This window comes from Brassica napus, chromosome A7 (assembly GCF_020379485.1).
Source record: "Brassica napus cultivar Da-Ae chromosome A7, Da-Ae, whole genome shotgun sequence".
Classification (NCBI taxonomy): domain Eukaryota; kingdom Viridiplantae; phylum Streptophyta; class Magnoliopsida; order Brassicales; family Brassicaceae; genus Brassica; species Brassica napus.
The window spans coordinates 17,198,456-17,210,170 of NC_063440.1; the positions used below are offsets into that span (position 1 = coordinate 17,198,456).

Here is an 11,715-nt window from a genome sequence, read left to right on the forward strand (position 1 = left end):
TTTTAGATGGCTGTTAAAGGGGCTTGTAGACGCTAATATTTCACAGCAATATTTATACAATATAAAAATCTTAAGATTTTAATAACAAAATTATATAGTCCATTATTTATAAATTATGATACTTTATATATCATATATTAAATTATCCAAAATAAAATAATATGAATTTTATAAATATAAATTAAAATAACATGCTATATTAACAACTATATTATTATATTCACAAATGCTTAAATGTACTTTAAGTTTCTATAGCCTTCTTTGAGGTTGCAGTAGATCACCACCTACTTAACACCTAATATTTTCTTAAACAATGATCAAATGTTTTTAAAATAAAGCTTTTAATATTGTTCAAAAGCTCAAAAGTCTTGAGTCTTGAGTCAAGACTTGAGTACATTGAGTCAAGTCTTGAATCTTGAGTCTTGAGTCTTGAGTCAAGACTTGAGTACATTTGACCCCAAAAAAAAGTTTTGAAACAAGATAAGAATACATTGATTTGTTTCCAAATTATACACTAACAAAAAACAAATTGTAACACCAAAGGAAAACAATAAACATTTACACGTCGATGAATACGATCATAGACCAAATAGATGCATTCAACGTAAAATAAATAGTTAGTCATCCCTTCAAGTATGTTCAATCTAACAACCTTTTCCACAAAATTTACAGAACAATGGCTTTGTCTAGTAAGCCTCATTGCATATTAATGTTTATGATCTCATTTTATACTCTTACTCTTTTTGCATCAGCGTTAGAAGTCTCAGATGCTGTGGCGGACGCACCAGGACCAGGATCTGGTGGTGACGGCTTCATACCTCTAGCAAAAAAGCATGTCGTGATCCGCAACGTTGTACAGAACAGGCAAACTCATGAATGTACATTGCAAATCTAGTGACGATGACTTGGGGTTGATCCATATCCCTTTTGGTAATTCCTGGGGTTTCCGATTTCGTGTTAACATTTGGGAAACTACAAGGTTTCGTTGCCATTTTACGTGGTATTTCGGCGGATCGCACTATTTTGATATATTTAGTACATGGAGACGATAATGATTTTGGAAAGACTCCAGTTTGTAAAGAATGTATTTGGGAGGTGGGAAGAAACAACGAAGACGAGGCTATGTGTCGTATAACTCAAGATGGATCAGTTCGATATTGTTTCACGTGGGACGATGATGTGTAAGAAAATAGCTTATTGTTATTACCATCGTAATAGATTGTAACAGAATAATACCATTCATAATGTTGTAATGGTTAAAAGCTTTCTTTGAAGATTTATTTTTATCGTACGATTTATTTTTATATCTAGATAAGCAAAATAAATTTCGAAGTACATAAGCCAAAAAATAAAGATGAAAAATTAACTACCACAATAATATTACAAAAAAAATAAATTACTTTGTTCATTTCTCAAAGTGGGTGCTAAATATTAAAAATGAACAAAAATTATTTGTTTAAGGATTTATAGTGTAAATAATTTCGGAAAGCTTGACAGCTAATCAAGATCTTAAGTTCGAAAATTAGACCAAACATGTTGATGGTACTCCATAGTACTTAGGTATTGATCGGTGTTTTGAAAACCGGACCAGACCGGCCGGTAGAACCGATCCGATCGTGACTCGTTGAATAAGCCGATCCCGGTTTGGTTTAAAACCCGGATCTGCAAAAATTATAATCCAATAAAACCGGTGACCTGGATTATTTTGAAAACTCAGTTCTAAAAATCAACATATAATTAATGTACGTTTTAATTGTCATTAAATTTTAATTCTTTACAATTAATGTATGTATTTAATTTTTTTTATTTATTTCTATTTTTGTAAGAAAAAGAAAAAAAATATATCTTTGGCTCTCATATACTATTTTAATTTTTCATAGAATTTAAAATTTAAAATTTTAGTTGTAATAATAAATAAATGCAGTAATTTTAATAATCAATCATTTGGGTCTTCGTCAGTTTATATAGTTTTCACTTATTTACTGTATATATAGCTAAATTTATGTTTATTATTCTAGTTACTGAAAGAGAACAAAGAACATATTACATTCAGAACTACTTTCTAGGTTTAGATAATGATAATATATCATTATAAATATTTAATTTTGAAAAACAGAAAGGTCGGTTCAACAGGTTGAACTGGTCTAACCAGTCAACCAGTAGCTATACCGAATCAGTATTCGGTCTGGTTTTCAAAACATTGGTATTGATGTTATTCATTACTACTATAGAACACTCTAAGGCTGGGAGCATTAAGTTTCAATATACTGGTTTATCTTTTTATATGTGGATTAGGGGTGGGCGTTCGGGTACCCGTTCGGGTTTGGATCGGGTATTTCGGATTTTTGGATATTTCGGTATATAAGTATAGAACCTGTTCGGGTATTTCTGTACTTCGGATTGGGTTTGGATACTTTTAGTTTGGGTTCGGTTATTTCGGATCGGGTTCGGATATATAGATTTTGAAAAAAAAAATTAAATTTTTCATTTCTCAAATTCTTATATTTAAAAATATAACTTTCACTTAATTAATTTTTTATTTTTAATAGATTGAATGGTTAATAGATTTGGACATAACATTTTGAAACTAAAAAAGACATTAATTTGGTTATTGTTTGAAATTTTGGATGTAGCTTTTTGTTAATTCTTGAAATAAAAAGCTAAACATGCATTTTAAGTGAGTAGCAAATCATTTTCTCTGTAATTCTATGTAAATCATATGAATTTAAAGTATGTGTAGTATCAATATAAATATTTTATATAAAATGAGAGATGTAAGCTAGAAATATATGGTTAATTATACATATGTTTAGTTATCTTCGGATATCCATTCGGATTCGGATATTACCCGTTTGGGTTCGGATATCCAATCTCTCCTAATTCAATACCTGTTCAGATATTTTGCTACTTCGGTTCGGGTTTTACGGATCGGATTCGGGTGCAGCTTCGAATATCGTGTAATGTGTCCACCCCTATGTGGGATAGTTAAAGCAATCCTAATGGTAAATTCTCAAATATATGAAATGTTTTAAAAATTGGACCGCATACCGACTCAATATATCTATTGGGTTGTTGGTTGAACTAGTTCAATCGGCTGAACTGAGTTTTCTGTTTTTCCAAAATTAATTTTTTTATAATGATATCATCATGACCTAAAAAGTAGTTATATATATGATACACTATTTGTTCTCTTTCATTAACTAGAAAATTAAATATAATTTTTGCCATTATACAGTAAAAGTGAATACTGTGTAGATTGTAACTGATAAACACTCAAATGATTGACCGTTTAAATTATCGTATTTATTTATTCTTACAACTAAAATCTCAAATTTTATGAATATGGCCAAAATGAAAACTGTATATGAGAGATCAAAATAGAGATTTTACTTTTTTTTCTTAAGAGAATAGAAATAAATATAAAAATAAATTATTGAAATTTAATAACAGTTAAAATACATTAATTATGTGTTAAATTTTATAACCGGGTTTCCAAGTTGACCATTGTCACCGATTTTACCGATTTTTAGTAGATTTTACTGAGTTTTCTCAAATTCAAATTTTATACCAATCCAAACTCAGATTATTCAACGAGATGAACAAAAAATGAAAATCACTTCATTTATGGAATAATCTTTTATTTTATGTTCAATCTTTATTTTTCACTCCATTTTGGAGTAAATTAAAGAATCAGGATGAAGATGTTCTAATTAGGCATGGGCGTTTGGGTATTCGTTGGCGTTGGGATCGGGTTTTTCGGATTTCGGTTCTTTTTGATAACACCTCCTAGGTCCCATTCTAGTAAATTTGCAAGTATGAGTTAGGCTCGGATATAACACATCGGGTTCGGATCGGTTTGTATCACATCATAGAACTCATAAAATAATCATATATCATTCGGATTCGGGTTATATCGGATCGGTTCGGATATACCTGAAATAAAATCTAAAAATTAAAAGCAAAACATAAGAAATATATACTTATTTATACTCCCTCCGTTTTTTAAATAAGTCGTTTTAGAATTGTGCACATTGATTAAAAAATCATTAATTTTATATATTTCCTTAACAAAAACATCATTAATTATTTACCTAACCACAAATCAACCAATAATAAAATAGAAGGTATATTATCATTGGTCATATACCATTAAGTATTAATAAATTTTACATAGAAAACCGAAAACGTCATATAATTTGGAACATAAAAATTTCTCTAAAATGACTTATATTAAAAAAAACGGAGGAAGTATATAATTAAGTATTTAAAGTAGTTATTTAAATTTTAAATACTTATTGTTAGATACCATATCAAAATAAATATTAAATTGAATATCTGAAGTGTGAAGATCGCACCAATCTTGAACTGATTAGAACTTCTATTCTACGGAGCACACAGTCGATCTATTCACCCGGTGTTCACCGCACCACCACCATTAACTAGGTGTGTGGCCGCTATACTTCACCGGAGCTGGGATTGAACCAGCAATCTACTATCTTCAACGAATGATCTCACACTCGAGTCACCATCTCTACAGCTCAATCTCACGGACTCACTCTCTTGTTAATCTCGCATCAACTGATCTAACAACTCCTAATCAGCTATGCTTATTAACTCTTAACTACAGCTAACAGACTCTTATAACTCGAGTTAGTTAACCTGAACACGTGTACATATCACACGCGTATCTCCTAGCTAAAGAGAGAGGTCCGGTTCATTCTCAATTACAAGCTTAAACCATTCTAAACCAAGTCTAATCTAAACTAAGCAATTGAACTTAAACCGATACAAGATTTGTCTATAACCAACATGAAGTATATACTCATGTTTCATATAATTACATTGTATATTAGTTTGGACATTCAAACCGGTTTCTTCAGATATCTTTTCGGATTTTTTGGTTTTTTCGGTTTTTCGGATTAGCCGTTCGGGTTCGGTTAATAACACTTCGAGTTCGCATATGTTTTGTACCACCTTACAAGATCCATTCAGATATTTTTTACATTTTGGACCGAGTGCGGATTGGATTTTTCTGTTCGGGTTTGGTTCGGATTTCGGATTATGGATTTTATGCCCATGCGTAATTCTAATGCGGGATAAAAATAAAACTACAAGAGAATAAAAACAAACAAGAAAAATCAATTCTATATAACAAATGAATTATTGAAGATTGAGCAAATAATGAATGACAATTTGTTTCACCATGAAAAAACTCACCTAAATTTGTTTCATATGTAGATGTAGTTATTGTTGTAAAAAAAAAGTTAGTTGATAAACTTTGAGTTGATTCTTGTTAATTTTGGGATTCTGATTGCTAAAATTTATTCATAAAATTAATGTCAAAATCATTCAACTCTTTTCACAACCTTTTTCACAGTGAAAATCAATAAACATAGTTAACACTAAATTTTAATTTATCACTTCAAATCTTTTCAATAACAATAGATTTTAAACTCTTTTAATAAAGATATTATAAATACAAAAACTAATAACAATAGATTTTAAACCTTTACAATAATTTGTTTAATACAAAATCAATAACACTAAATATATAAAAAAAGGAATTTAAATCAACCATTAAATAACATTAGATTTTTTGGAATGTAAAGTCTATCCAAATCCAACGAACGTCTTTATTTGAACATCTTTTTTTTTTTTTGAAAGTCTATCTACTCGTATCTCAAATGAGATGTTTCGAGATAAGAGGTTTCCAAAATTTTGAAATTGTAACTGAGTCAATCAAGACCAAAATACATTAATTTGTTTCCAAATTGTAGTAAATTATACCAGAAATAAATTTATAACTGTCGCCAAAATAAATAAATTTGTAACTCCAAAGTAAAGCATTAAATTAACATTTACAGGGCGATGTACAATTATATAAATATACTACTACGTACATATCAAATAAATGCATTCAACGTAAGGTTAGTCATCCCATCCCTTCGAATAGATTTACATTTAAATAGGGAACAAAGTTTAATCGAACAACCCATTCCATATAATTTTCATTAGCAATGGCTCTCTATGATAAGTCGCATAGCATTTTCATGATTATGATCTCATTTTATAGTCTTTATACTATTTTTGCATCAGTGTTAGATGTCTCAAATGCTGTGCAGGAAACATCAACATCAGGATCTGCAGGCGTTGACGGCTTCTGGCCTCTAGCACCAAAGCATGTCATAATCAACAACACTGTACAGAGCAAGCAAACTCTGAATGTACATTGCAAATCTAGTGAAGATGACTTGGGGTTGATCCATATCCCTTGGAACCAAACCTGGGGTTTCAAATTTCATGTTAACGTTTTCAAAACTACGAAGTTTAGATGCCATTTTACGTGGGGTGTAGGCGAATCTCACGAATTTAATATATTTACGGTAGCAAGAGACGACGACAATTTTGGAGATTATGAAGTCTGTAAAGTATGTATTTGGGAGGTGGGAAGAGACAATAAAGGGAAAGCTATGTGTCGAGTAAATCGAGATGAATTGAATCATCCTGTTTGTTTCCCTTGGGACGATAAAGTTATTTTGTAAGAAGGAGAAGATTATTGTTGTTACTCTATATCTAATATAAAAAGTGTTATAATCGTAATAGATTATTTTAAAATAATACCATTCATATTGTCCGAATGCTTGAAAATCCTTTCCTTTGAAAACACAAAGAAAGTAGTGTTCATATATTGAATATACTAGAAATAATAATTTTAAATATAATACTATTTATTTTAAAATATTTTTTTAATTTAGATTTGGCATTATTCTTTTATATTTTAACTTCATCAATTTGAAAAAATAAAACCATAAATATATTTTTCTAGCGTTGCTCTTTTAATTTGGTTTTATTATTTCAATTTAATTTATTTAAATTTTAATAAATTTAACATTTATAAAAATATTTTTTTTGTATTAATTTTGCATTTAAAGTTTATTTATTTTAAGTATGTCTCTTATCACTAGTTTTAAATATGTCAATATCTAAATATAAATTCAAATAAAATTAGATATTTTTTTTGTTTTAGTTAAAATATATTAAACTGGTAAAAAATAAATTTTTATTTAATCTTGTGAAGAGAAAAAATTAAATTAAATTTTAGTCATTGAAATATCAACAAATTTTCATTTGATTAGAATTACTTTAGTTTTGTATTTGTTAATACACACTTACAATTAATTTTGATGAATATGTATATTTGTACAGAAGATATCATATATGTTGATGTAAAAATTATTTTTAATTATGTTTAATTTTTTATTAATGTGATATATACATTATATATATATATATATATATATATATATATATATATATATATTGTTTCAGTTGTGATATATCAATTATTAATTTTTTTATGCTGATTTATTATGATGTTAAAAATTGTAATTTATTAGATATTATCATATTTAAAAAATATTGCCAAAAACATAAACTTTCTCGAATAAGCCTCATTGCATATAATGTTTATGATCACAATTTTTATTCTTACTCTTTTTGCATAATGTTCGAATGCCCAAAAGCCTTCGTTTGAAGTTTTTATGTATCTAGTTTTTATATATCTACATAAGCAGACTAAATTTTTAGTACATACACCAAACAAAAAAAAAGATGAAGGGAATCAACCACATTATATTACACTTTTTTTTTGTTAACACATTAAAATTTCAAATAAACTACTTTGTTCATCGCTCCAATTGGGTGCTACTATTACCAGAGTCAGTTCTAGGTTTGGCCGGGTGAAAGATTCGGTTCAACTCTAATTTCTAAAGAACTACATTATACATTAAATAGTATGGTTTTTAACTTTTTATATTATTAAATATTTTTATCATTCTAATCCAAAAAATGTATATAGTCCCGTAAATCTAAGATCCATTCCCGACTACCCCTTGTTTAAATTCAACGAAGGTTGACTGACTCTCAAACTATATATTCATCTCTATGCTCCGCTCTGCTCAAGAATCAGTGTGTTAGGATCTAGCTGCATAACGAATGTGTTCCATTTGTTTTTGCCCCAATAAGTCTTGATACGACAACAACCATCACCATCAACCACAAAAAAAATTCATGTAAGCACTTTTTGGAGAAAAAAAAGAAGCAAGAACACGATGAAGCAAAGCATGTAAGGCATGTGAAATCCTATAGTGAGGCACTGAGGTAGCCTTTCAGTATGGTCGGAGACATGAGATCGAGCGTTGCGTTGATGCTGCCCAAACAAATCTCGCTGCAGATGCAACTCGCGTCTTCACGACAACCTAGGAACTAGGAAGTGACGATTGCTATGATCTCTTCTTGAACGGTGTATCAACCTTGTCTTTCTTGCTTCTTCCACACGTAAGGGACATGCGGTCTCAGTTTCACCGGTGTAATATGAACTATAAAATTATAATTTTAATTACCTCGCATAGTTCTGGAAAAAAAAAAAAAAAAAAAAAAAAGCATAGTTCTGGAGAATATTTTTCAAATGCAAAAACATGCTACAAGATATTTTGTTCCAATTCCAAACATTTAATATTTACCAAATAACACATTATCATGCCATATTTTTCAAGAACTTTGTCAATAAATGTTTTCTAAGACAACTCTAAACTTCCAAGTGATCTATCACGGAAAAAATTAACTAAAAGGTTTTGAATTTGAACGCTCCCGGGCACGATAACCGAGAAACCTCAGATATGTTTGGTTCCGGACGCCGGTGGAGCATGAGTTCCTTGGCGTCAACCCCCATCCCCACTGCTTTTGCCTCTCTTCTATGTTCGTTTTAACTTGTATTCTGTTTTAATGTCGCTCTTTTACATACTTTATGTTCTGGGTCACGCCGTCGTCGTCTCTGATCACTGTGGCGTGCTCACCGGAACAACACCGTCAATCAGGGATTCCCGAAACCCTCGTCCAATAATCACCACCACAATCACTTTCGCCTCCTTTCTCATTTATCGGTGGTGGGCTTACCGGGATCATCTTTATCATCTCTAGCATCCTTATCATTTGGAGAAGCAAACCGTCTTAACCTTTGTTTCCTTTTTAAACAGTGTTTCCCTTCCAAATGTTAAATGAAAGTGTCTATTCACCTATAAACGTTTTGTTATCTTGTGTAACGGTCTGTTCGGAGTATGAAGATGCAACTGATTTTATTTCGACGATATTCCAATGTGCGGATTTGGTGTCACAATTTAAAATCACTAATTCTTAAGCATCTAGTGGTTCCATGAACCTCTGTTGGAGACCAAATCGGATTTTCTATACTATTTACTTAATAAATATAGTATAATACATTAAGATAGTGCTTCAATTGTCCCTTTAACTACTTATTTTATACTCTCTCTGTGAATATTCACCAAATTTTTCCTAATATTGGTAGTGTTTGTTTAAACTCCCCTCTTGCTTATCTTACATATCTAGTTTGTATGCAAGTTATGCCATGCAGTATTTTTTTTTTGTCAACAGATATACCATATAGTTTTGATAATCCTCCATATAAAATATAAATTTTGGAAACCCCTTAACAAAAAAAAACATAAATTTTGGAATCTTATAACATAAAGAAGAAGACAACTCTCTTTTTATGCTGCCAGCGCAACAAATAAGGCGAGGAGTTCGCGACACCTGTCCCCTCTGATCAAAACTCATCGTTTCATTTATGTGATGTCTTATACTCTGCCTTTCTTTTAGCGTCACGTGCCAGCCGCAAGATATTTAGGGTTTGGTATTCCTCTTCAGTAATTAACGAAGAGTCTTCTTCTTCAATCTCTGATATAGCTATGGAGTTTTGATATCTTCAATCCACATGAAGAATCGTTTTTGAATCTTCGACCTGGCCTTCTGTCTTCTCTTCAGAGGTAACCTTTCTCCTAATTAAATCATCCCCTGTATCATGCTCTTTAACATCACCCCTCTTCGAACAGATCTGTTACTGAATGCACCTTATTCATCTGCAAGGCGGTTTCTCTACTTCTATAAAAGGTATGCCTTTCTTTCCTTCCCCTTCTGACCTTTTCCTTCTTCACGACTGTGACGTTTGTTTCTAGGGTTCATCGCGTGAATATCTTAACTTCTGAGATTTTGTACCTATGGCTGATAGAGATTTAGTGTGTGTATTAATATGTGCTCTCGCTTGAATATCTTAACTTCTGAGATTTTGTACTTATGGATTCAGATTTTTAGTTGTCTTGATGTGTTAGATAGAGCAGCATTACGTGGCTCAAGGTTTGAGTATTGTTGGCTACTTTCATACGAACAAGAGGTTTGGCAAAGTGGAGCTCTCTGGTGTCGCTAATAATATCGGTGATCACATCTCTCTCTATTTCCCTCATGCGCCAATCCCCTAGGCAAAGCTCTTACATTCTGCTTTCACATCATATATATATAGATTAGTGCCAGCATTTTTCGGGTTCTGGTGGTGTTATTTAGACATCATAATTTCTACCATAGCCTCTTAAAAGGGCAAGGAAACCTCGCTAATGACACTGAGAAGTTAATATCTTCGTCACAGCAAGAGGTCTCTATCTTATCTCACTCACAAGTAAAATTATCTAACACCGATTGATCTAACTCTTTCTTTGAAAGTATTGGGTAAGAAGCTGCTGTAAAGAACAACTATGGAGGGCTCATGCCAAAGAACATCCTCTGATTTCCAAGGTCGGTTCATTTATCTACATCTAAAGAGTTTTTTTTGTGTTTCTGTGGTGTGTTGTTTTATATAAGGATTATGAGCAACCATACTTTGATTCAGCTGACTGGGCTCTTTGAAAGGTAGCAAATGTTCAAACTTTGATCCAACGAGTGTTGTTTTCATTCAGATGATCAAATATAACTCTCAATAATGTTTCTATTCTCATGGTGTTATGATAACAGTAAGCAAAACAGATGGAGGAGGTGGCAAAATTGATCAACGGGAAGGAGATTGACTTTGAGGAGTTAAAACCCAAGCCAGTGTTTTAAAGGAAACGTTTCGTGACAACATTTAACAGCCTTTTTGTTTGAATCAGATGTTCTAAACGTAATCTGCGACGTTGATTCTTTCAGCACTACAAGATAACTAGCCAAGAGCTTGGGATTCTCTCTCGGAGATGCCATTATTTGTCGCTGCAGGCTACACTTTGTAAAAGAAGACGTCTTTGTCATCAAATATAGTTTTATCTGGCCTCTACAATGATAAAAATTATTGATAGGCAGATTCTAAATCAGTGTCTCACACTGGTTTCAAAGAGGACTCTACGGAGCTGTCCTTCAAGTATGGCTAGCTACAATCTCTGTTTCCAGTGTCTCAAACTGATTTTAAAAGAATGTTGTGTTCTGTTTTACAATCTCTGTTTCCAGTAGCTTAGTCTCTAAAAAATAACTATTTCTTAATAAATTTTACATATTATTCACAAAAAATAGAGATATAGTTTATCTGTTATAACTAAATTTGATACTTTTTTAGATGTATACTTCCTTCTATAATTCTATGCATCATTGTTATATTAGACAAGGATTGTTTTTTTTTTTTGTCAAGGAGATGAGATTGTTTTTTTTATTTTTAATTCTCTGTCGTTTAACTTTATTTGCTTGGTCTTTACCAAGACTATAGTTTCATTGTAACAAAAGTAATCCACGTTTAACTTTTGAATGGATCCTCAAAAATTAAATGAAGTGTATCTAAACAGTATACATATCTCTCTTTCTAAAATCTCTAAGCACTATATCTAATTATTACAAGTATACATATTT

The 11,715-nt window shown here is 31.1% G+C and overlaps 1 protein-coding gene, 1 long non-coding RNA gene and 1 pseudogene across 3 annotated transcripts; all 3 read left to right on the forward strand.

The window, feature by feature from the left end:
- Nucleotides 1–462: 462 nt before the first annotated feature.
- Nucleotides 463–1,298, forward strand: LOC106355530 (annotated as a pseudogene).
- A 3,031-nt stretch (nt 1,299–4,329) lies between these two features.
- LOC125576604 (S-protein homolog 5-like) lies at nt 4,330–7,207 on the forward strand. Its single transcript, XM_048737024.1, has one exon. The coding sequence runs from the start codon at nt 6,018–6,020 to the stop codon at nt 6,540–6,542; it is 525 nt and encodes a 174-aa protein (XP_048592981.1). The 5' UTR covers nt 4,330–6,017; the 3' UTR covers nt 6,543–7,207.
- A 2,393-nt stretch (nt 7,208–9,600) lies between these two features.
- Nucleotides 9,601–11,471, forward strand: LOC106449639. Of its 2 annotated transcripts, none has more exons than XR_001289223.3 (6): nt 9,601–9,842; nt 9,909–9,966; nt 10,168–10,287; nt 10,373–10,501; nt 10,570–10,755; nt 10,858–11,471. It is a non-coding gene; the product is annotated as an uncharacterized LOC106449639 (long non-coding RNA). The 2 variants fall into 2 exon arrangements; XR_001289224.3 differs by having other exon boundaries at nt 10,185–10,287.
- The last annotated feature ends 244 nt before the right edge of the window (nt 11,472–11,715 follow it).

What these genes read in the sequence shown, in the direction of transcription:
- LOC125576604 (XM_048737024.1), top strand. Translation starts at nt 6,018, where the DNA reads ATGGCTCTCTATGATAAGTCGCATAGCATTTTCATGATTATGATCTCA.